The 26,723-nt window shown below is 40.9% G+C and overlaps 1 protein-coding gene across 2 annotated transcripts in view; it reads left to right on the top strand.

The window, feature by feature from the left end:
• The window catches only part of psd2 (pleckstrin and Sec7 domain containing 2), a 39,911-nt gene that overhangs the window by 5,874 nt on the left and 7,314 nt on the right, over positions 1–26,723 (top strand). The window contains exons 2-11 of one of the 2 annotated variants that reach the window (XM_005916615.3): positions 2,812–3,379; positions 4,016–4,753; positions 21,676–21,864; positions 22,286–22,366; positions 23,684–23,811; positions 24,181–24,239; positions 25,908–25,997; positions 26,171–26,214; positions 26,354–26,544; positions 26,640–26,710. In XM_005916615.3, the coding sequence (XP_005916677.1) occupies positions 2,892–3,379; positions 4,016–4,753; positions 21,676–21,864; positions 22,286–22,366; positions 23,684–23,811; positions 24,181–24,239; positions 25,908–25,997; positions 26,171–26,214; positions 26,354–26,544; positions 26,640–26,710 (2,079 nt within the window). In that variant the 5' untranslated portion in view covers positions 2,812–2,891. The remainder of the gene's footprint in view (positions 1–2,811; positions 3,380–4,015; positions 4,754–21,675; positions 21,865–22,285; positions 22,367–23,683; positions 23,812–24,180; positions 24,240–25,907; positions 25,998–26,170; positions 26,215–26,353; positions 26,545–26,639; positions 26,711–26,723) is intronic. The other variant, XM_005916616.3, reaches the window with a different exon arrangement.

The raw sequence follows: 26,723 nt of genomic DNA, 5'->3' as shown, positions 1-26,723 counted from the left end.
ACACACACACACACACACACACACACACACACACACACACACACACACACACACACACACTGTCTCTCTCTTATTGGCTGTGTTTTCTTCATCTGTCCATGTGGGGTGTCTGAGCACATCTGCTCTGTCTCTCCTCAGCAGCCGGATTCATAGTGCTGCTTACTTCCACTATCCTTCTTCCCTCCACCCCCTCCTTTGGATAAGACCCATTTACCTCAATTACTGCAAAATGAGTGGTAGAGAGTGCAGAGTTAGACTGTGAGATAGCAGAAAGCATAATGGTGAACAGATGAGGAAGACAGAGTGGGAGAAAAACAGAACACCGGAGACATGCAGAGAGGGAGAGACGGAGAATTCCCACTTCTCGTGTCTGGTTTCATAACCGCTCACTGCTTCCATTTATGGAAATGTTTCACTGCTTTATTTGTGCGTCTATGTGTGTGCGTGTGTGCATTTCACTGCTTAATAATATGTGCAAATTCCACTTTGTGGAGTAGCATAAATACATGCAAATTGTTCATATGCCTCATACTCATACATGAATATGGAATCCATAAAGCCCCGCTGGAAATGTGAGCACCCCAGTTTGGGAATATTCAAGCTCATTATAGTAGAGATTGGTCAGCAAATTCTCATCCAAAAATGTTTTGAGGCCTAAGAAGCTTTCAGATTCATTACTAGTTTGTGAGATACACTTTTCATAGTGTGCTATAATGGAGTTTTAAATGTCTTGTTTGTGAAAACTATGATGTTTTCATGGATGGAACTCTGAAACAATCTGGTGACTTATGAATAATGCAAGCCACTCCCATAATCCTTCTAGTAAAAGACAAAAAAACAAAAGAAAATGAGTCGGCCAGTCACCGATGGTGTACTCAGAAAGACTTTGTTCAGAAATCTGTCGGTCCTTTGAGATCATCGCAGCAGCAGTCAGAGAGAGGATGAGGATTAAAGGAGGCTACAGTAGCAGAGACACAGTGCCTGGTTGTGCCTGTGTTGTGTTTTGTTCCGTTTTTAAAAGTTTACCTGCATTTCTTGCTGCGACACAAGACCGTCTTCGCCTTTTCAGAATGAAATGCGACAAGCAAGATGCACTCTTATTTGTGTCTTTTAAATGTGTCTACAATAACACTCCCAGAGTGAGAGCTCCAGCTTGCATTTGTGTGACAACATAAGTAAAACTCAAAGAAGTTCAACTTTAGTAAGGAGAGAACTCTCCATAAATTCATCATCCTTTTGCAACTCTGATGAAACAGTTTCTGGGCCTGTGGTGTCCTCATGCTCAGGGGTAAGCCAAAGCACTTCCAACATCATACTTGTAGATACAAATTTGGCTCACTATCTAGCCTGCCATAAATTTGTCCTCTCTAAAATGGTTCAGTTTTTTTCTGCACAGTTTGGCAGACAATTTTTCCCCTGAGAAACCAGAATCCAGATATGGAAGTTCATTTTGGCCTAACAGGACCCTTACCTACATCTGCATGCTATCAGAGGAAGCTATGAATTCCACTAAATATTTTACTGCAGTTGTGCTGCAATTCCCAAGCTGTGGATGATTCAGCAAAGCAGAGAACCAGTAGAGCATGAGCAGACTGGCAGGGCTGCTTCCTGGCAGCCCTTTTTATGATACTGACACATAGAACAACATAGCAATAAAAACATAATCAAATATTCTTGATCTTGGAAACAGCATTTGGCCCAATAAATAGCTGTTCTGGAGCTGTTCAGTATGACACAAACTCCCTCAACTGATGAAGCTTATCCAGCTTTCATGTCATAGACGTTCATGTTTCAGTCTTTGAATCTTAAAGACTGAGCTTTAAAGTTGCTCGACTTTATGTGAAACTAAAAATCCAAAGCCTAAACAAACTAACTTTAAATGAGAGAAAGACAATCAATATGAGAAGCTGGAACCAAATAAGCTTTGCTTAACAGTGACTAAGAAACGATTCATTATTCATTAATTATTCATATTTCTCTTAGTCACCATTTCACGCCATCATTTCATCGGATCTCAAAAAAGATAAATGTATATTTTTTAAATTCTCACTAAGTCTCTCTCCATATAATTTATATAAGAAAAATACATCAACAACTGCATTATTCAACATTTTACAACAGGAACTGTTTCTGAGAGCTGCTCATTAGCATTTGCCCATAAACTCCTGAAAGGTGAATATAAACAGAGGGCTAACAGATCAGCAGCAGACCTTTACAATACGTTTACAGAGTTCTATGATGCATTAACTGTGTGTAAGCCATCATCAGTGATGAACCTAACACTATGCTGTCAGAACATGTGATTGTTTTGTTTTTTTTAAGTAAAAATTGTTTTCCCAAGTCTTGATAATCAGTGGACAAAAGAAAATCAATCAATCAACCCCTGACCCTAACATAAGATTAGGATTAGGGCCTAGAGGATGTGATTGGGATTGTTGCCATTGATGACTTGGACCTCACAGGGTTAAGTGCATTGAAGGCAGGCATCTCCATGGAGATCAAGAGGAGCTACTATTATAAGGAATCTGCCGAGAATCTCTGTGCCTGCCTGTGTTCCTCTGCCGTTCGTCGCCCTCCTTTCAGAGCTGTTTTGGGATCATCTGCTGCAGAGGACATAATGTTCCAACATATACTGTATATCTCTCTCCAACACTGGCTTGCACACCTAAAAACACACGTATGCACAGCTGCTGCTTTGTTAAGAGTGACCTCTGTGACTTGCAGAGGAAAGCACAGAGGTCATAAGAGAAATAATCAAATGACTGCTCTGGTTCATGGTGGTGTATCTTTCTTTTCTTCTTTTCTCTGCAGAGGATACATCCAAATTTAAGGTTTAATCTGCATCTTTTGTCTAAGTGGAGAGTCACCCATCCCCTGCAGGGAAGGGCACCATGACCCAGGAGGGGCAGGCTCTGCCCTCTCCCACCCCACCAGAGAACCCAGTAGAGCCCAGTACAAGCACCACTACTGACCCACCCAAAGAGACACATGACAAGACAGATGAGGACAAGGTGGATGCTGGAGCAAAGGATGAGACAGACGAAGGAAAACAAGAAGAAGACGTCAGGGAAAGTGAGGAGGGGGAAACACAGAGAGAAGTAGAAGGGATGGTGGAAGTGGAAGGTGATAGAAGAGAAGGGGAGTTGAAAGAGGAGTGTGAAGATGGGGCCGGGGATGAGCATCAGCTGACAGAAGGAGAGGCGGAGGGGGAGAGGGAAGGGACGAAGGGGGGAGGATGTATAAATATGGAGGAAAGCTTAACGGGGGAGGAGACAACACATGAGGCGGAGGAGATGAAAGAGGAAGAGGAGGGGAAGGAAAATGAAGAAATTCACCCATGCACGGAAGAGGAGGCAACTAATTCTCAACAAGCTGGCCGGTTAGTGGACAAAATTGTATTTGTACCACTTTACCTGTCAGAGCAAGCAAGTGTCATTTTGCCTGTTAATTTGCATTGCTAAAAAGACAAACACAGCTTCCTTATATTTTTATAATAACCTAAGAGTGTCACTTTTGGTCAATGTTTTTTGTGCTTTGTGATTTGAATATTTTTTATGTTAAATTGTTTTATCTCTGCGGTTCCCTTTGTACATAATTAGCCTAATGTGCTTTACTCATATTTTACAAAATAAATAGTCAATAAGCCTCAACTTAATGAGCTGAAAATGAGCTAAGGGACACAGCAACCATTTCCCAGCTCCCCAACTGTCCCAGAAAGACATTAGTGGAGGGCAGTCTGTAAAAAGCTCAACATGTGGAAGAAAAATGTGCCTGCTAATTAGCAGATTCATATATGACAAGCAAAAACTACGCAGAATGATAAAGACATACTGAAAGCAAAGTACATCTAACCTTTTTCTTTTAAAAAAAGGGATGAAATAGCGATGCTTTTGTATCATATTGTAGTAAATAGCACAGTGTTTTTAGATGAACAAGATGACTGATCTTTTTTGCATATTTTTATCCATTTTCATGCGTGTAGGTCAGATGTTTTCTTTTCTTCCTGTTGATATAGATTGGCAAATGGTATAACTGGGAATGACGATGAAGATGAAGTAGGTGAAGAGGACGAGGGGGGAGATGAGGGGGCGATACAAACACACTTGGACACTTTCAGCTCTAATTTTGAGACAACTGTAGAACAGGCTGACACCGAAGTGGAGGAGGAGGAGGAAGAGGTCCAAAAAGAAGGTGATGGCAGAGAAAACCAGGACAGTTTCAGCTCAGCTTTTGAACAGATTGTCGAGCAGGTCGACATTCAGGATGAAGAGGAGGAAGACGAGAGAGAGTTGGAGGAGGAGAGGGAGAAAAGTAGGGTGGACAACAAAGATGGTTTCAGCTCCACATTTGAGCGCATCGTGGAGTCTGCCCTGCTCAGGGGTGGGACCTGCTATAGCAGCCTGGACTCTCTGGATGTTCTGTCACTCACAGATGAGACAGACAGCTGTGTTAGCTTTGAGGCGCCACTGACACCGCTCATCCAACAGAGGGCACTGTTACAAGGTCCTGAACCTCTGGAGCTTGAGTTGGCAACAGTTCAGGAGCAAGAAGGGGCTGAGATTGGAACAGATGCCCCAGGGCCTGAACTCGGGGCTGGGGACAGTGCTGGAGCAGTGGCTGGAGTAGGAGGAAGCCCGCTGAGGACCACCATACCTGGGAGCAGATCAGAGTTTGTGTTGAGCCAGCCTGGACGCTGGGCCATTCCTAATGGCTATCACACAGATTGCCAGGGAGACATGATTAACTCTGTCAGGTAAGTTTTACTTTAGTTCCATGTGTGGACCAAATAACATTATTCTAAAGGGATGAATTTGGTTTAAAAAGTAAATATGACAATCCTGAGAAAATATGGTGTAATACATTAAAGAATTTATATAAAATGAGGATGTTTTTGCATGGTGGGTGGGTCATTTTACACATTCAATGTTAAACACAGTTTAATGAATATTTAAATGACTGATGACAGCTTCCAGGTTATGTGGTTGTTGAAGCCTTATGCAGATGTCTTACTCAAGTGTAATTAACTTAACTTAATGTGACCTTGGCTTAACCAGTAGGTGGCGTGAACAAGTGAAGCCCAGCTGTAGGTCCTTAGAGAGGTGGACAGGGAGGGCTGGTTGGGGTGGAAAGAGGTGGCCCACCTCTTTCCACATATGCAAACTGAGACAGTTCTTTAAACAATAACCATGATGGAAGCAACAAATGTAGGCATGCGTTACTTAGCTTAAAATGTTCATATTTTTGGAAAATAAAGGAACTGAATCTTTCAGTGTTCATGGCTGCACAGTTTTGTGCACTCCAGCAAAAATGTTGCATTCACACAAATGTTGCATTAAGCCAAACTGAACAAACAAAAAGTTGCAATACAAGGAAGCTTTAACATTTTGATGAAACCAGTGGGACTGTTAAAGCAGGACTGCTGCATTTGAAATTAGAGGAGCCTCTGGTAAATGTATACAGAGTTTATTCATCAGAGCTGCAGACTGTGGCTCGACTATTTGCTCTCTCCAACCTCTTTTGCTTAAAGGATACAATAGAGAGAGATAACCTTAGTACTGTCAAATGAGAGGTTTATGCATCATGACAGAAGACCTTTTGAACAGAAACTTAAATTTTAGGAGGAGTGTGGTGGTTTTCTATGGGAGGGTTACACTAGATAAGATCCATGGCAGCCTGTCAGCATAATGAATCACTTGTGTGAGCAGGAAAAAACAAACTCGTTGGGCTTTTCGACAAAGAGAACTAGTTTCGTTCTTGATGAAGATTACATTTTTGACATTTTGACCAGTAACAGGTTAGGTTGGAACCTGATATATTGGTTCACTATGAAGGAAACAGATCATGGTAATAATGCTTATTTCTGCCTCTCTAATGTCACAGACATTAACTTGGTGGAGTTTTGGTATTGAAACTATGATATATTTTATGATATTGATGTTCAAATTTGGTTATAGCGAAATACCATGCTGAACAAAAGCACATTTTTAGCCTTTAAACTGTGACACTTTGAGTGGATGTAAAGTTGATTCAGTTGCAGGTTTTATCAGAGCTTAGATGTGTGTGCCAAATTACCATGAACTCCGTGTACTTCATGGACCTCTAGCTATTATCATAATACACATATATAAAATCAAAGCTTTATTTATCCAAATAATTAATCATTAAGGAAAATATGCTTGATATAAACTGAATGTATACGAATCAAGTACATTTCATTTGACCAGATTCCATTAAATTCCATAAATACACAGAAATTTTACATGTAACATTGTTACATGAAGCCAGACCTGGAGGGATTGTGGGGACACGGTAACAGCTGACATGACTTTCTTACAATTAATTACCTTAATAGTAGTAAAATGGGTTGAAGGAGACAACGTAGAGCCACTGAAGGGAGAAGCAGTAACGCAAACCATATGGCGAAAACATGTAACTTGAACTTTGGCTATAGGTCTCCCTCGCTGGTGTGCACACAGTCCCTGTGGCGTGTTCATCAGCTCTTCCCCCTTGCACAGTTCCTGCAGTTAGAAACATACTGGAATGCCAAATAGATGCACAGACCTTTGACATTATCTGCTCAGCTAACTGCTGGGATTTGCTCAGACTCTGGTATGACTTACAGGATGAATGAAGGATTTTGGATGTCAGTTCTGCTCTTCTTTTCTCCTCTCCTTACCAGTCTACAGATGTAGTACTTTAGGCACAGTCTTGCTTCCTGACCACCAGCGCCAAGCTGAATGAGCTATTGTTTATGTCATGACATCATCGTCTTCAGCTTTCCTCGGCCCAGCAGGGTCTTAGAGTGAATGTGAGTGTGTATGTGTGTAAGTGGGTGATTATTGCTCCGTGCTAGCCAGCCTGCCAGACATTTGAGCACTTAAACCTAGAGTGGATACATCTGCTAGTCAGTCTTAAAGGGAAAGTTTAAGATTTAAAGATACTAACAGTTTCCAATTATTTACTTCTTGATGTCCATTCAGATGCTGTTTTTCAGGCTGTTAAAAAGGGAACCTTTAAAACCATTAGGAATTCCAGTGCAAGTTGGTCTTTTAATATTCTCTAGAAGGATTATGGATCATGTGCTTCTGAACTCCTTCTACTGATAAATGAATTTCCTTGCCTTACATTTCTTCTCTCTCTGTGCCATTCAGTGTCGTTGAGACAGTGTCGTATTTCACTGTCTCACCTTCTGCCTCTCCATTCATTTCTCCACTTGATTCATGTTATCTCACTATATCACATCTTAGTTATAACACACACACATAGACACACATACACACATATCCTCCATTTCACTTACACTGCTCTCCTACCAGCATATCTTATCTTTCATTCTACTTGTCTGCCTACTTCCTTTTTTTCTGGTGGGTAGCCAGAGAATTGCCGTGGTTACACATTTTGGCACCTTGGGCATCATGGACAATGGGCCTTTTTCACTGCGGGACCGAGCAGCTGCAGAGCATAGAATAAAAAATGAAAATCAGTTAGTCAGTCAGCTTGGCAGACATTATGTTTTTTTAATAATCACCTTTGCCCATTATTTTCACTGAGATTAAGAATTTTAGTCATAAGAAAAAAAATTGTTCTAAAATAATTGTAGCAGTTGAAACAACTTTGTTTCAACTGCTACTCATAGACTTTATAAGAAAATGGACATAGCCACAATGACATCACCTACTGATTCGCAAAGTCCCCTGTTGAAGCCTAATGCCAGGAAGTTTGTCTGAGGCCTTCGTGGTGTTTTTAAAATTGGATGTCTTGAGTAAGGAGGGGAGGTGACTTAGAATCCGAGGGATAACACACACTCGTATGGTAGTAAATTGCTATTTATAATAAGCCCATACTAAAGCATATGCTACTTGGACCATAATTTATAAAACTGAACATTTTTTTGTACTCAGTATGATGTAAAAGTAATGATTAGTCTTTTTGGCATCATAGGTTTGTCATTTCATGTCATTTAGACTTTGTTTTATTTTATTTATTTTCTTTTTTTTGTTTTATCTGAGCACATACGTGTGTGTATTTACATATATATTTGTATTTGTAAATGCAAGTATGTGTACTTGTGTATATATTGTTTTTTTCTGTATATGTCTGAAATAAAGATACAATACAATACAATACAATAGATCAAAAGAACAGGAGAACTGTTTCCCCTGGGTGTTTATATCAGCGGTCCCCAACCTTTTTTGCGCCATGGTCTGACAATATTTTTACAGACTGGCCTTTAAGGTGCTGCAGATGAATACAACAAAATAAAACCAGAACCGGTACCAAACAAAAGAATATTTATTCATAACACACGGGAAAAAACCTGGGGAAATCGAGTTAATGATAAAAACCCTGAAAACCATATACAGTATATATATATCTATATGATTTGCAAACGAAGAAGATGCCCCCTGCTGGCCATTAGAAAAAATGCAAGTTTAAGAAACTTGTGCGCTGGCTTCACTTTTCAGAGTTGTATTCTGCTCTGTATTTTCGTCTATGATGTTATTTCTATTTAATCGTGTTTATGGTGTTTTTGCATTGCATTTTTCAGGGTTGTGATTTTGGACGTCATACCTCTGCTATGTACAAAAATGTATGAAAAAAATGGTCATGCTGTGCTATAACTGTCAGTGACAATGCTGACATTTTTTTCAGTTAGAGCCCCTGTTTTTCCTAGGTTTAGCATGTACACTAATGTTAAAGGATAATACACCCTCTGTCAGTTCTTAGGTTTTACATATCAGGATATAATAAACAATTGGGTCTTAAAATTAGGTAAATACAACATCAGATGAACAACAACATATGACATATTACTCCATGTCATTATTTATTTAACAAAACTAAGACAGAATGCAGAACCATAGAATTGTTAAGTTAAGTAGACCTCATGATTCAGTAGCTTATAGAAACCCTTAATAGCAATAACTTGCGATAACTTGAGGATCATTGTTCAGTTACATGACCCAGTTTCAGCCAAGCACAATGACTGCAAGGTACCCAGGTCCTGTGGCTGCAAAAGAAGCCCAAATAATCACCCCTCCACCACCATGCTTGACACTTGGTAGCCCTTCCAAACAAACCACACTTGTTCAGTCTTTTTCTGATTGTGCTGTCAAAAACTTTAACATTTTACATGCTAACTGAGGCCCTTTTCTCTGAGCATTTCACAGTTTGACCTTGGGGTGAATTTGCTGGGACATCAACTTCTGAGAAGATTCGCAACTGCCTGGAATAATTTCTACATGTGAATAATATTTTTCATTGTAGAATGATGGCCTTAAATTGTTTGGAAATGGTCTTATAACCCTTCCCAGACTGGGTAGCAGCAGTTGCTCCTCTGAGATCATTGCTGATGTCTTTCCTCCCTGGCATTGTGTTAACACGCCCCTGAATGCTCCAGACCAGCAAACTGCAATAACATCTGCTTTGGTAGAGGCACTCACACTTTCTGATGATCAGTTTATCGAGTGTTTGATTACTAGTACATGGATGCTACTTACCATCCTAATTCCAATAGAGGCAATAAGTATATATTTTGTTTTTCATGCACTGCTTCTGCATTTTGGAATAAATTTGTTAAATAATTAATGACACAGCGTAATGTGTCATGTGGTGAGGTTCATCTCAGATTGTATTTACCAAAATAAAGTGTGTTTTATAAATGTAATAAGCAAAGACACACATTTTCTGCCAGTGCCACTGTTTCTTTGCTTGTGTAAGCCCCTGGGTGGTTACATTGTTTACAAGTAAAAGATAAGAAGTAAGTTTCTTTTATGTTTCCCAAATTTGTTGTTGCTTATACCCTACATCTTAATGAAATGTGCTTCATTAGGCTACATCAGTCACTATAAACAGATGTTGTACTCCCTGGACAAGTAGAAGTGATGAGGCTCCACTCTGAGAAAGCATACACTATCTTTGCAGTGCATGTACATCATCTACAAATGTAGCTATACAAATTTGCTCAAAACCACAAATACAAAAACCTTAATGTTGCATATTTCTATATTATATTCATACTAATCTAAATATTACAAATATGAAAGGCAGATGTTTGTTATATCTTGTGATAGTGAGTGAATGTAAATGACAATACAGCTGAAGAGGCAGAGTGGTGTGTCTTTGCGGAAGAACACATTGGCATGCAGTGTGAAGCAGTTGGATCGGCATATGTGTCTCAAAATGCTGCAGAAACTGTTACTGAGTCATACATCTGATGTACACATGTCTAACATGCTCTTTGTGAATGAAACTGAAAGGCTGTTACTCCACGTTTTGCTTCAGTTGTTCATACTACTAATCTCACCTTATTTTTACATATTTTTCAGCTTTTTTAACCATAGTTTTTCTAATACGGCAGTCAAACCAGGTATTCAAACTGATCCATTTGGCTGGCAAACCATGTGCACTGGTGTAAACTCATTGCCACATACACCTCAGTTTGATCTGAAGTGGGCTGGAAGGTTATTGCCTAATAAACTCTTAGAAACACTAGCAAATTATTTACCTTTCCTTTAGGGTATTATTTAATAAACCATCCATAAAACTAATGATACATGATTCAGAGGGACTTTGGTGCATCCAGATGGTTATAAAATGGCAAAAAAAAAAAAGCACAAAAAAAAGAAAATTACTAAGTTGCAAAAAACGGGCACTTTTCTGTTATTAAATGGGAAGCAAACATTAACCCCCCCACCCACACACACATACCTAATTTTGTCTATCTATAACTTACCTATCTTTTACTTACTTTAGTGTGATATACTGAGCCCAACTGACAAAATTAGTTAAAAGACCCAAATGTATGCCCTCCTTCTTTGAAGTTTTCATGTTGTACAACGCAATCCAGTGGGCTGAAATGGACCATTTACTGGACCATATGTTTGACATCCCTTCCCTGGTGCATATACAGCCTGTCCACAAGTTAGCCTTCAACGTTTGTAGCTGGAGCTTTGATGTGGTGCAAAGAAACCTAATCTTACCTCAGCCAAACCCTCTCTGCAGATATTATTCCCACTGTTACTGTCTATTCTGACATCAGTGGGTGAAGATAGTGAAATGGGCAGCTGGCCAAAGGAACAGGGAAAAAGTACAGCAGATACTGTAAGCATGCCAACCAGTACATGCAAATATGAGATGACAGTGCTCTTAGTCAGCAAACCTGGCTTTTAGTTTTGAGCTTGTACACTTGTGTAGTTTGTCAGCCTGTCAGTCATTGGGTTAGACAGTCAATTGTCAATCTTTTTTTTGGTTACTTAGTCACTGTTACTTCACACGAGTTGTGTTGCTCTGTGCTCTGTGGGGACCATGAGTGAAGCTTAACCTTAATCCACAGAGGAGACTAAAATCACCATGAAAACACACTCTCTGTTGGTCAGTCTATTTGTCTGTCCAGCAGCTTACTATAAAGCAGGCTATATCTACGCAGTGAAGCCAACTAGATGCAGGCTGATTATGTGATAATGCAAACTGCGCTAGAGCATCCATGCCCTCAAAACAAACACACGCAGTGCAATACTCAAGAAAAAAGATCCAGTGTCTGGACATATATGAATGTGTTTGACAAATGTTCTATGGCTGAACATTTGCATGAATACATGTGATTCCATTGTGTATGCGTATTCCTCCTGGTGGCTCACAAGCCTAACAGATCAAGCAGAGCAGATAAAAGCCAGGCAGTTTGTTTCCATATCAGAGAAGCAGCTCTACTGCATGGACTAACCTCTTTCATACACAGTGTTGAGCGCAGAAACACACATACACATGAAAGACATGTGGGCCAGAAGCATGCATAAACAAAAACTGTGTTTAATGCTCGCACATTCTAGCTCACTCAGTGATGCAGATATGGGAGTCCTTTATATCCATCTTTCATATTCTTAATCTTTCTTTCTCTCTCTCTCTCTCTCTCTCTCACACACATACACACACACACATATGTTTGAGGATATCACATTGGGAATAAAACCCTTAGTGAGGTTCTATAGCACTGCTGAAACATCCTGCAGATTATCCTCTCCTGGCTCACACTCAGGCAGTGATATGGACACATGCAGTCCCACATACACAAAAATAGATGCGTACACAAAAGGTTTGCAAACAAATCTCTTTCACCCTCTCACCACAGACTCACATGGTAACTGAATAGTTTCAGCACCAGCATATTTATCCCTGGCTATTTATAGCTCAACTCTGTTTTATGACACATCCCACAACCCTACTGTAGAAGTGACTGTGTCTGCTGAATTATGTCTTTCTAACCATGGGTTTCTCTCTTCTGAGGCGTCTTGTCAGCACTTCCTGTATGTGCTAAGTGGAAGAGAAAGCAGACCATATGAAACATTTGTGCGCAGTTCTTGGCATGACTGCTCAAACTGTAGCTGATTTTACAGCAGATGGTAATCTTTAGCTGCTGTCAGATCAAGCTGCTGTGTTTAGTGTTTCACTAAACCCAATCCCACACCTGAACATAATTAGTCTCACCCAGCCAAAAGAGGTCACCATTGTCCATTGTTTGCAGCTGAGTAGGTGGTTTTTGAGTCCTGTGTGTTTCTCTGTGTGTGAATAAGAGCTTGTAAGATGGAAACAGTAAACTACACTAAAGGTTTTCACCCTTTTTCATTTTGTTGTTATTACTGATCGAAGGATTTCTTGGTCATTTTGTATTATTTAGCTATGCTGTGTTTATAAAGGTATAAATGATTGACTAATTTAGGTTGTTCTATTCTCTCCTCAGTTTGTGGGTGCATCAGTGTTTCATCTAAATCAGCAATCAGTCGTTGTCTTGTGTGGCTTGCAACTGTCAATGTTTAATTGGGCTTGCAGTCAACAGTAATAGTAACTCCTATTAAGAACTCAAATACAATACAAATTCTTAGAGTAAGACGCAAACAGTGCAATTTACCTCTCTGTTTGCGCATGTGAGCGGTAAACAGACTATTTTAAGAAATTGTTTTGCAAGGCTTTTTATGTATTGAGTTCACTTATGTTTGCAACTTAGCAGGTGGAGCTCAAAGTTCTTTTTGAGTCAAGCTTCACTGGCTGATTGACTAAAATGCATAAAATAAGAGCTTGTTTTAATCAGCTACATGTTTTTAAGGCAACATTTCGCTTTTAAAACCTCATCAGCTGAAAAGCTGAATCTTTTTTTTTTTCCCCCACGTGCTGTTGGCTGCGGCATCATATTTGTGCTACAACAGGTTTATAAATTCTGCTGTCTGTGTGGTTGTGTGTGAATGACAAAGGTTATCCATGAGTCATAGGAAGCCTCTCCAAAAAACAGACTTGTGACTAGTGTTCAGATGTGTAAAAACAGTAGTCTGGCCACTGTTGTTGTCTGTATTCACCAGCCACTTTATTAGATGCACCTTGCCCACCTCTCAATTTTAAATACACGTAGACATTGAGGGCTAGCAGGAGGGACTATGCGCTTACCTGCTGCTCTCTGGCAGGTAGCTCCATGCCCTCCTGGGTTTTAAATGCACCTTAGAACACACATGCATCAACACTACAATGAGCGGGTGGAGGGAGGTTTGGAGTCTTCTCTCACCCCCTTCTCTGCGGCCTGCTGGAGCGGGGGGGCTAGGAGGAGGAGTTGGCCGTCCGACTGCGGTCTGGAGTGTGGGGCCTCCCTGCTGCTGCGGAGTCGGGGCGGTCTGCCTCTCCCCACCGCAGGGAAAAGGGTAACACCACCTGGGTCTGGGTGCAGTTCCCCCCTCCAGGGGCAAGGGTACCTAGACCCGGTTCGTAGAGTACGCTTGGGGACAGTGTGTACAGCGTCTCTTTATGTCTGTCTCCACGTTGGTTGAGTGTGGAGTAAGTGCATATGAGAGCATGAGGGTGGGAATGGATGTTTGTGTCTGTGTGTGCCTGTATGTCTGTGTCTATATGTCAGGTTGGGTATCAGACGCCACCTCTCTGGGGACATCTCAGGCCCTCCAAGGTTTGGAGGCCTATCTCCACCCACCACCACTTCCCCTGCCAGTGGCGGACTCCCTCAGGTGTCGGTGCGTTGGTGGTTCTTTGTGTCTGGGGGTGGGCGTCCGGGTACACACCGGCTCACTCCTTGGCGGCCGCTTATCGGGGCCTGGAGCCTGGGGCTCGCTCGGGCCACTTCGGAGGTGGGGTGCCCCCGGCCTCTCGGCCTGGGGCTCGGTCACTCAGGCACAGCTGGCTGCCGGCGGAGCTCACGGGCGCGTCACTGCAACTCCCCCTGGCTTCTGCTCCGCGGCTGCTGAGTGAGCCCTCATCTGGGACTCTCCTCAGCTCTTACTGGGACAGTGGCGCGGCTGCCCCTCTGTTGGTCTTCCTTGGTCTCTTGTGTTCTGGGGGCCTCTGGATGTCTGGAGTTTTGATCTCCTCCATACCTGCTTCATACCCTGGAGGACGGGGCTGTGGCCCCCCCACACTTCCTAGCAGATCGTTACATGGAGAAACCTTTGGAATGCAAGCATGCTGATCCACACAGGTATGCACACAGGTGTACACACGGGTATTCACAGACGCGGACTACAGCTTTCTTGGCTGCTGCCTCAAAGCACATTGTGCGCTGTCTATCTTGCCCCCACACCATTACACCACCCGTTCTTAGCTGGCACGTATTCTGTGGTCTTCTGCTGTTGTAGCCCATCTGCTTCAAGGCTCAATGAAATGTGTGTTCAGAGATGCTCTTCTGCATAACTTGATTGTAACAAGTAGTTATTTGAGTTACTGTTGCCTTCCTATCAGCTCAGAGCAGTTGTGGCCATTCTCCTGAAGTCAGGCATCAATGTATTTTCATCAAGGGAAAGCTGCTGCTCACTGCACAGGTTCTTTTTCTGACCAATCTCTGTAAACCCTAGAAATGGTTGTGTGGGAAAATCCCAGCAGATTATTAGTTTCTGAAACACATCAACAACCACGTTCATGTTCAGTGTGAACTGCAGCAGGTCGTCTTAACCACGTCTACATGTGTAAATGCATTTACTTTCTGTCTGTGACTGGTTGATTAGATATCACCTGTAGAACAGGTCTACTTAATAAAGTGTATAATATATATAGCTTTTTTTTTTTTTAAAGATTTCCACACCCTATCTCCTGATTTTTTACTTTTATCAATACAGATGCTTGTTGTGATAAAGTGGGTGAGAAGACCATTTGTCTATATTCTTAGTTAACATTCTTGTTTTGATTTAACCATATTTCATATATGGTCTGCAATAGGCAAACATCTACTATCAGGTTTGTTTATGTTTTGCACTTTTACAGATTATATAATATAACATCTTGGTTTAAATCAATTCCTACAAGTTTAAGTTAACATGTTATTTATTTCAACTGTTAATTGGTATTGTTTAGAACTTACCTTACCTACCTGTCTTCCAGAAACAAAAGGAGGAAATGTAGTTTTACTTCCTGCTTTATACCTTCTGGGTTCATCTGAGGTCACAGGAAGAGACCAAGTGCAGAAGGGGAAGAACTCTTATAATTTAATAAAGTTGAGTTTAGAGGGTTTATGAAGAAATAGATTTATTGTTGTAATATGTATTGATTACACCACAGAGTTTATGTTGCCAGTAAAGAGGAGTAGTAGAGGTTTGAATATAATCATGTTCATCTTACCTACCTACTGAATGGAATAGTCCAGAGGAGAAATTGTTTGGTTAAGTGGACTATTTAAGCAGAAGAACTCAGGTGTTTCGAGAAAGAAAGGTTCAGGTCAGTGTAGCTGTGTGCAGTTTGACCTTAATTTCCGTTGATTTAAGTTCAGTTATGTTTATTTGAACTGAGTTAATTATAGAGTTGAGTTTCTTATTTGTTTCTTTGTAAATATTGTTTGGGCCACAAAATGGTGAATAAATCACTTGCTACACTGGACAGCATCAGTCTCCTGCACTTCTTTGACCGCTTAAGTCGAGTCCTACCACACTTGTCATTTCTTTTTCTGTGCTTCTTTCCATCAGATCAGAAAGCGGCTTTTGTGTTCTAGCTAGCAAATGTACTAATATTACTCTGTGGTTTTGTGTGCTTTACATGATGGGTTATTTTTGTCTCATTTAAATTATATTTACATAGCAACCATCAGTCTCCCACCTCTTTTTAACCTCTGTTATATCTGTAGATATTTTTAGCTAAATGTCTCGTTGTTCATTACACATGGACATTACGCTTGGATTTTTCTCTATCCGGTGATAAACTCTTGCAAAGTAGAGCCAACCAGTCATATTTTGTCATATTAAACTCAGGTGGCTTTACGTTTACCTTGGAGCATGCACAGAAATCCTCACATCTACTAACTGCTTGCGACTTAATGAACTTTAAGAAAACAGGACGTCCAGCTGGCGTTGGACTGATCTGCTGGCTCTCAGCCCTATAATGCAGAGGAAGTTGTCTTGGCTGGGACACACAGGGCCATTGTAAAGCCACCACTAGGAACAGCGCTATTCATCAGAAAAAAAGTCTGTCCAGTGCTCGCTCCGCCCCCAACATCCTCCCTTCAATGGAGCTTTCAGACCAACCAAGAAACTTCAAGGAAACCCCTCCAAACACACTCCGTGCATGTTCGCATTGTAGTGGAATAACACAGCAGTGTCACTGATCGTCTCTGAATACGCTGCGATTTTATAGAACTTGACTTGGCTGAAAGTTAGATCACCAAGCCGGGCCGATGCACAGTTCACCGAATACTGGACGATGAGGCGGTCGGACCGTAGCACGCCTTTAACCGCTAATTTCCAAGATCCGAGATGTGGAAAGAGGAATATGATGTTCACTTCGACTTTTTGCTGCAACTCCTGTAAGCTTGGCTTTATCTCTGTAAACTCTTTTAAAGCTCTGATCTCCAGATGGGTGGGTACATTAACAATTATGCTGCGTGGCAAAATGGAAATAGTGAGGTAGCTGTGGTGTAAGTTGACCCTGGCGAAAAATTCCCATGATACTAGAATAATATTCATAGAAAGGCATATTTATGGTAGAAAAGAAAAGAAAAAGACAAACCGTATTTTAATCTAATGTGGCACGTGGCTGACGATGTGCTGGACTGGGTTAGCTATTACTTTTCATTTGAATTAAAAAAACAACAAAAAAAAACAAATCTGCTGGAATTATTATTATTATTGTTTTAATAATTCACCTATTGCTAGATAGATTATTTGATGTCGTGGGTACAGCAGAGTTCAGTTCAGTATTTAATTGAAGATATGACAGATCATAAGCTGCCAAGTTCAGGTTGATGGGTTTACAGTGGTAGGAAACGAAGAGCCAAAACTAAAAACACCACCCCTCTGATTAAGTGGAAAATGATTAAAAATAAGTCACTTTATCACTAGCTTACTGATCAAGTGATTAATGTCTTAATCAGTTATTGTTGGATTCAGTTCTAGTGATGTATTAAAATATGTAATAAATGGTTTGTAGCCAAAGACCTGATTGCTGTCACCTGCCTGCTTCTTATAAAATCAGTACGGCTGATTGGTTGTAGCAGACACCAGTGTTATACCCTACGGAAAAGAGCAAATATCAGTAATGTGTGTGATTCTGTTTGTTTATTAATAAACAGTAAAGGCTGCTACTGTAATCGGTTCACTGAACTAATGGTAACGAGTGTTTTTATTCACAGAGGTGCCTTTGTTGTTTGTATTAGGTTCCGTTCTTACATTTGTTTTTAGTTTCATTTTCTGCCAAGACTCAATCTAAAAATTGAAACAGATGACCTCACTGACACGCTTGCACAACTACACACAGAGCTTTACTTCTGCCTCTACTGCTATACATCACTTTGGCCATAGATCAGTGTAGGCTATATAAAAGCAAAAGAAGAGCCTGTAAAATCACAGAATTTTACAATTTGGTTTACCCCATAATTGGTAATTACACTCATCCAAGATGTATTTAGGACCCTCCGCTTCCTCCCTCATGCACACACCCACACACACACCTTACACAGACACACCTTGTAGCTGTGGGCACGGGTAGTACACAGCTAAAGAGATTAGCATGTGAGTCAGAGACATGTCCTATCATGCTCTGAGTATGACACAGTCACACGAGCGCAGACTGAGTGGCGGTCACACTGACTGAATAAGACTGGCCTGGGGATACAAAATTGTGCCTTCACATAGACTAATAGCTTTGCTGTGTGCCACTTGGCCCTCAGTAACTCTGAGTGTCTTTTTCACAAAAGACCTGCACTAGATAGCTGACACTTAATACTGTGTCCCTCTCACTAATATTTTGTGTTTGTGTGCCAGAGACCGTTGCACGGGAGGGAGACTGGCATCATTTTAGCAATTTAGCCCCACGACTGATATGAGTTTTGAATGATTTATAAGGACGTTCTGAATGCAGTGAATTAATATGATCAGACAAGCGAAAGCACATTCACTGCTAACACCAGGCTGGATATTGTTTTAATGGTCTGGCACACTCATTTTATTAGGTGTATATCAACATGTTTGCCTGTTGTTATAAATTTTTTCCCTTCATCTAATTGTTTGTGTCTCAAGTAACTAAGCTTTTGTGGGTGAGAGTTATGTATTGATGAGGAGCTGGCTATGGGGTAGCTGTGCAGGAAACATTTTAATCGCATCCCTAAACCAGATCTGATGGCCCCTTTTCCACTCCAAAAAGCAGCTAGTTTTACTCCTCCCGGAAACTCCCCACCCTGTCCCCAAGGCTGAGCCTTTGCACGCTGTCAGTGGCCATTTTCTGCTGGCTTTATCTGCAATCTCGTTGTCATTCTTGGAAGTGATGCTTTGCTATGATAAGTTGGAGAAGTTTGTATCACCCAACTCTTGGTGGTTAAGAAGTTTTTATGTATCCTGTGACTCTGGGTACTCTGTTTATGGGGGTAATAGTCTGTTGCTACCAAGGCAAATTGGCCCCAGCAGATCAAAGGCCAGATGATGATTCTATGAGATTAATGAATCAGCCAAGACATGAAAGTGGATCCTTGCCTGGAGCAGGGAAATCAGAGTCCTTTGTGGTACTGAGCTGTATGGGTGTAGCACACAGTCAGCTAAAGTGCGTGAAGTCAGGGGACTGAGTCTTAGCTATGGAAACTAGTCATTTGTGATTTCGCCTGTAGCTTTGGATTTTTGTCCACTTTCATTCTTCTTCCTGTAGCGTGGGACACTTAGCTTCCGCTGTATCCATAGTAACCAACTAATCCTTTACGACAGCAGTGCCTAATGTATTGAATTTACGAGGGTAATGAAATTGGGCTGATCACATTATGCAAAGACATCTGAATCATCTGTTGGGGCTGCTGGCGGCGCATCACGGATGCAGAGACCAGCAGGAAATGAAGAAATGCTGCTGAGACTGACGGAGGTGAATGCGTGTACCTCATTTGTCATCAGGATGCTGGTAAACATGCGAGTGGTGTATCATTTCCATTTGCTTTTTTTTTTTTTTTTTTGTCATGGATGGACGTTATGCTGTCTTTTAACCAATACTTTGCCTGTGGGGTCTGGATGGAGCAAGTGTCTTACAGACGTGCACATCACATGTGGAGAAATGTCAAGTCTCTATCGACACACAGAAGTCACAGAAATGACTTGGAATCAAAAACAATCCTCACTGTTTATTAAGATGCCAGTAAAAAGGCTACACAGCTTCCCACTGATTGACTCTGGCGTGCATAACAGTGTGCAAAGTATGTAGTGCAGTGCAGCACAGTGGATACAACATCAGTCAAGCTGCCACAGTAAGTCATAAATACATAAGCAGGGCACTAATTAATACTCTGCATTGATTATCTATGCTGTCTTTACAACAGTTTAACAGCCACAGAGCATGTGGGGCCTTTTGTTTGAATAAACAGACTGTTAAACTCTCCTTCAGCCCCCAGTAGCCTTCATCACAGCCTGCAGTAATGACCTTATTTATTAAAGGTTGCCAACTGTAGCATGAGACTCAGCCTAGCTGTCATGGTGCTACTCAGAAGTTATGTAGTGTCTTCTGTGACTGAAAGCCTCAGAAACCTGCTGATGTCCTCAGGGTAAAACTCTGTAACGCCAAATCCTGTTTTACAAGCTGGACAGTGCAGTGTTTGAAATATGTCTGCGTTTGCCAGACAGGGAGGGTCTGATGAAAGATGCTTTTAAGTTTCATTTTGCAAAATGTATAATTTAGTGTCTTTCTGAAGCATGACCCATACTAGTGATTAAAAAGTCAGAACATCAGCTCCTGCTGCTGTGTCAGTTTTTTAAAATCATTTTGTTGCAACATGATGGTTAAGCAAGTTAGCACTGTTTACCCACAGCAAGAAGGTCCTATGTCTCAACCTGTGCATGGGCCTTCTCTGTTCAGTCTGTCAGCTCTGGGTTCCCCTGCAATCAAAAACATGTTAGGTTAATCATAGGTTAATGTTTCTGTGTTGACCAGGAAGCTCTTGCCCAAGAGATTCTAAATCTGAAGAGCTCCATTTCCTGGTTATATAAAAGGTATATAAAGATTAAAAGTTTTTACTTCCCCCGATTTAATGTACAGTGCTAAATCACTAGGCTAAAAGCTTTTATGCCCATCCACCCCTGTCAAATGTATTCCATTTATATCAATCCTGGACAATACTTGTGGAACTTCTAATAAATTGAATGAAGTTGACTTTATTCATATAAACATCAAATTTGTGTTAGATCACTAGGATCAGAGCATGAATGATATTTATGCAGCTTTAGGCCTGTTGAGCATGCTTTCCCCTGCAGTGGTTTTACATCCTTCTACTTAGGCTTTTACTGGCTGAAAGTATGATTCATTTATTTATTTATTTTATATTTAAGCATAAGCTTAAATGAGTAACTCACTTGGGTGAAATAGAAAAGAGCTTAATAATCAGTTCAGGCTGCTTATAAAATGGTATATTCCAGCAACGGTTAACACATTTCAGTTTGAAACATTACCATGTATTGTTACCATGGTGCATAGTGTTGGAAATCTGTCATCGATTCAGCCTGTGCAAGTTATTACTTTACGCTGAAAACAGCACGTTCTGTCGTGTTCTCAACACTCACTTTATCTGTTCTTCACCTTTATTACTCCTGCAGGGGTGACTAAGTGCATTCTGTTTTTGGCATAAACTCCTTGTTTCATACTCTCACACAGACTCATTCACAGCTGGAATAGACATTTGACTGATAGACAAGGAGGTTGCAAAGGGCGTTTAACTAGCACATTTGGGTGTTTGGGGAAAGCTACCATCGAGGCCAGGGAAGGAGCATTACTTGGTCACTTCTGAGAAGCTTACTTTACTAACTTCCCAGCTGCATTTTCCCAAAATAGAAGGGTAGAATTAAAGGGTTTTCTTTATGTTATAGCCCTTTAATTCTAATTATCCTAGTGGTCCACGGTCTGAGATTAGTGGGGCTTTTTAGAGGAGATTGGGGCAGGTGAAGCAGCTTCAGCTGTATAATCAGCCATCATATCCACTGCATCAAAGTAGGACATTAAGTGACAGTGAAAGTGGGTCACTGCCATAACAAGTCATTTGAACCTCATTTGACTTGTTTTTCTGTGCATGTGAGCATATGTTTATGTAATTGAGTTTTATGCTTCACAGTTGAGCTTTTTCTGTTTAGCTGTGAGTGAGTGGGTGTCCATAATGGGCATGCGTTCCATTCATTACCCTGGGTACCTGCTTGTGTGTGCGACTGTGTGTTTGTTTTTACATGTGTGTGTGTGTCTTCTCCTCCTCAGCGATGCCAACCTCACAGACGGGCTGTCTGACTCAGATGAGTGTGATTTGGGCAGTCTGGAACACGGGAGCACGGATACTCTGGCCAATGGCTGCCGAGCTGACTGTGAGGCTGCGAAGAGGCTTGCCAAGCGCCTCTATCACCTCGAGGGCTTCAAACGCTGCGATGTGGCCAGACACCTGGGCAAGAAGTGAGCACGCATACAGACAGTTAACACAGGCACACACACTCTGGTGTGATGGTCCAATACAGGGAGGTTTGTGGGCTTGCCACAAGTGTTCCATATCCACGAGACACAAAGATGATGGATGTAAAAATCAAACAAACAAACAAAACAGAAAAAAGTTTCATTAAACACTCCTCAATGTGTGTTCATATCTGAATGTGTATCCATTATCTATAAATATTTCCCAGTAGGCACACAAAAATAAGGGCGCAACAAGTCAGGTTTTAACTGTTTTGTAGGTAAATATAACTGTATTGTAATTTGAAATAAAATATAATGAAGTTCCGTTTAATCACAGGGGAGTTACACCCTTAGTCGTGGCTGTAACATAGTGTTATCAAACATTTATATAACATTTGTTGATGTGCTTTCTGTCTCCCTGCAGTAATGAGTTCAGCCAGATGGTGGCATCAGAGTACCTGAGCTTCTTTGATTTCTCTGGCTTGTCGCTGGATCGCGCCCTGAGGTAATGCCCACTCAGCACTGGCAGGTGATGAATGTGTGATGGTAGAGCTATTAGTGCATGTAACTACAGGGGTCCAACAAAGAATGGCCACGCATCATACTGATGTCTTCGGAAATTTATTTCTCTCTCTCTCTCACTCTTATTGTCTTCAGACACCGTGAAAACTGAAGAAACACAAAGTTTACAACATAAATGTTTTGAGCTCATCAGTCTCTCATATCAGTGTCCATAAACAGTCTTGTGCAAGCAGAACAGAAAAATGCAGAATAATGGATATCACAAAAATGTCCTCTCGTATGCAACATTATACAAACAATATACATGAAACCATACCGTGTGCGCCTCTTGGACCACATGCAGAATAACATTAACGCTGAGGCTGTAGATGCATCTGTAGCCATGTATCCATGCTAGCTCCACAATGCCATGGTTGTGCTCTCAACCAAACTCTGGTCATGTGACAATTACAAACTTTACCTCATACAAACATTACAGCACTTTACATATTTAACAAACCCATATTTTGTAATCACATATTTTAGACATGTTTTTTAATTAATGTTACACTTTTATCATCTTATCTTGTAAATAAATGAACTAAATTAAGCATGAATCTATCACAGAAACATGAAATAACCAACTTTATTTTAAATGTCTCAGGGACAGTTACAGTGCATGCACCTAGGCTGTGTGTGTTCTTCACATTCCCTCTTCACAACACATTAGCTTTGTGTTAATCAAGCTGTCGTGCTCAGTACAGTTAGCTGGTGTAGCTGACAGCTGCAGAGTACATCACGGTCTTGTATCTGACATGTTGCTGTCTCAGACTGCTGCCTTCAGTGCAGGACTTTCAGTTGAGTGAACAATGCTGATGAAAAGTGACATCCTGCATTCATTTTGGTACTGTTGGGATCTTTACATATTCTGGATCTTCAAAGTACATTAAGACAAAGTGATGAATTCTGAAAAAAAATTTTTTAGATGCATCATCTGTATCTAAATCTGAAAAAAAGATGTCAGCTACCAAGATGGCTTCCCTAGAATAATAACTTTAAATTTAGCACAGTTAACAAAAACAGAAAATGCTCAGATCTGTGATAATAATATGCTTTTGTTGTTTAACAAAAGTGTCAGTTGACAAATCAATCAATGATTTTGACACTGATCCCCTCTGATTTATTTACAGTTTAGATGTGGAACCTGTACCATACTGCACTATGCCACAATGACCTGAGTTTTAAAAAGCAGGACTAACTGTTGCAGTTTTGGGGGGTTATTTTGAGAAAAATGTTTCATAAGGTTGTTCATGTGTGGCAGGAACTTCTTAAAGGCCTTTCCACTGATGGGCGAAACCCAGGAGAGAGAGCGGGTCCTTGTCCATTTCTCCAGACGCTATTGCCACTGTAACCCCCAGACACCCACCTCTGAAGGTCAGAGCTGTGAAGGTGATGATAAAGATAATCAAGGGTAACAGTATTATAATCAGAAAGTGAAAAAAGACAAAAAAAAATGGCTGTTGTTGGTGTCCATGTAGAAAACAGTTGACTAAATGTCCATGGCCCATAGTTTTGCATTGCAGTGATGAAGCTGGTGCATTTCAATTCTTAAAATGTAACTATTGCAAATCACTTTATAGCACCAGATGATATTATTTGAGTGTGTAGATATATTTTGTGCAGCACTGCAGACGTGTGCTGAAAAACTGTATGTACATTGATTTTGTACACTATTGTTTTTATATGAGTGTGTGTGTGCTTGGAAAGAAGTGGTGTGACATTTAGCGGACCTCAGCCATGTGTACTGTCCCTTTACAGATGGAGCCCACACATTGACCTGCGCCCTCATGCTGCTCAACACAGATCTGCATGGACATGTATGTATTGTGTTTCTCTGACATTCTGATTCCCAGAATTAACAACCTTTCATTTGTCTAAATCACTCTTCATGTGACTTCATTTTGCTATAGAAAGCCCACCTGTGAGGTCTGCTATCTACCTGTTGTTTTTGCAAGCTTAGCTTTAACAAAATGTTGGTTAGTTGTTCAGTCCCATCAGAACAAGGAACGCTAACTAAAGTGTTACTGGTTTGTTGCTGCTGCCCTAGAACACTGACTACAGTGACCCTGACACTAATGAATGCATCAAAGTTAGATAAACTAGCTGACGTTCGCTAAATAGCTTTCACATTTGCTTTGACAGTGAAAGATTTCTTGTCCTTCACCTCCCAAAGGCAGTATTATCGACCCATCCAGATCAAAGATATATGTAATTATCAGTGAAAGGTGATTTTCAGGAAGATACAAACATAGCCAAAGTGGACCTCCGGCAGGGACTTTTTTTTAAATGAGTCTGGAGTCCCCAAAACATGTAGGTTGTTGACATTCAGGTCTTACCTCACAGGACTGAAAACTGAATTAGACAACAGAGTGTAAATACAGGCCTTTGTCAGCAATGCCATGTCTTTATCTATGTCCTCTTTTAGGTATAGTTCTTCTTCTTTCCCTTCTCTTTCTGTGCTTTTGTCCCAGCTTCTCTCTCCCCTCCCCGGCCTAGTTTCTGACCTGTTTCTGTCTCTCCTCTCCTCCTGTAGTCTCGTCTGTTCCCTTCTAAAAACAGGGACACTGTGGTCTGCATAACATGATCCATCATAGGCTTTTTGCTTTGCTTTTCTTCACCCTCCTGCTAATAGTAGTTTTACTTAATAGGCCTTCTCTAATTAAAATCCTGTCTTTTCTCAATCTCTTTCCCTCCTTTTCAAATCCATCCTCTGCTAACCATATCTGGTCCCCTGGTCTCTCTCTGCCCCTGCAGGTGGTAAGTATACGTACAGTACTAACACTCATCTCGTTCACAAATGCTCCTCCTTTTGTCAGCTGACAATAGAATTGAAGTCATATTTTTAAAATGTAGGTTTTTAAATACTTTCGTTCAGTGAGACAAAAGTATTTAAATACCTAAGTTTGGTTGGTATTTATGCTGCTTAAATGAAAACTGATCATTCAGTGAAGTTGTAAGAGTATTATCTTCTTGTGACCATTAGTGGATCATACCAGTAAAGAGAGAATAAAACATTTTCCACTGCCTGTCAGATCACATCCTGAATAATTTCTGTTTTCGCTGGAAAAGGGAACTGGGCTGTCTTGCCTGCTATGTAGCCTCCCTGGAGGAATGTGTGAATCACATCAGTTTCAGATCAGTTTTATTTCCACTTCTGTGTCTATTCAGGTTAGAAACATCTCCCTTCTAATCATGAGGCATCGTGATTAGAGGTCAAAACGCTGGTAAAAGGTGTGCTTGATATGTTCTAATATAGGCACTACCACTGCGGTAGTACCTCAGCTGTATAACACTGCCACCCAGTGGACAGAATCTAATCTGCATCGACATTGGAGTCGATAAAACTCGGTGTAAAGCACCAGTTTCTTTAAAATAATAATAATATATTTTTAAAAAATCTTTTCATACACATGCCCCCCCCAAAAATCATCAAATTGTTGTTTGTTCATTTCTCTCTGTCTCTTGGTGTGTTCTCCTCTCCTCAGAACATTGGGAAGAAGATGTCTTGTCAGCAGTTTATCAGTAATCTAGAAGGTCTCAACAACAGCAAAGACTTTCCCAAAGATTTATTAAAGGTACAGATCTCGTCCTGAAGTAGCACAGCAACAGAAGACTGAGTCAGTTTGATTGTTATTTATTCATTTATTCTCAGCCACAGACTAAAGTTTGTGTTGTCATTCCAACCCAGTAGTCTATTTTTTTTTTTAAAGAAAATGTTCACAAGTCCCCTCTTTTGTTGCCTGCACAGGTTTTGTATAACTCGATCAAGAACGAGAAGCTTGAGTGGGCAGTGTGAGTATGTGTTCTATGCCCATCAAAAGGATAAGTATTTGTAGTATGCAAGTTTTTTGAAGTAAGTGCACTTGAATACATTTCAATGTGTGTGTGTGTGTGTGTGTGTGTGTGTGTGTGTGTGTGTGTGTGTGTGCAGTGAGGAGGAGGAGCTGAGGAAGAGTCTGTCAGAACTGGTGGAGGAGCAATGTGAGGGGGGGAGTAAACGTGTTGCTAGGGTAACGGACGGCAGTAACCCTTTCATTGCCATTCCCATTCTCCTAAATGCCGTCACCTACAAGCATGGCGTGCTGACCCGGAAAAGCCACGCCGACATGGATGGGAAACGCAGTGAGTACACACATTTTTGACTCAAGTTAGCAAATCCTTTATGATAAAGAAAAATAGTAATAAAGCAAGAGCTTTCTTTGTGTTTTTTCTCCTAGCTCCAAGGGGTCGCCGAGGATGGAAGAAGTTCTATGCAGTTCTGAAAGGGATGATCTTATATCTCCAGAAGGTACCGCATCTCG

Source organism: Haplochromis burtoni, unplaced genomic scaffold, assembly GCF_018398535.1.
Source record: "Haplochromis burtoni strain Fernald_Lab_line unplaced genomic scaffold, NCSU_Asbu1 Contig_19, whole genome shotgun sequence".
Taxonomy (NCBI): Eukaryota; Metazoa; Chordata; class Actinopteri; order Cichliformes; family Cichlidae; genus Haplochromis; species Haplochromis burtoni.
Note: the sequence above shows the minus strand (reverse complement) of the source record. Positions and strands in the feature narration are given on the sequence as shown.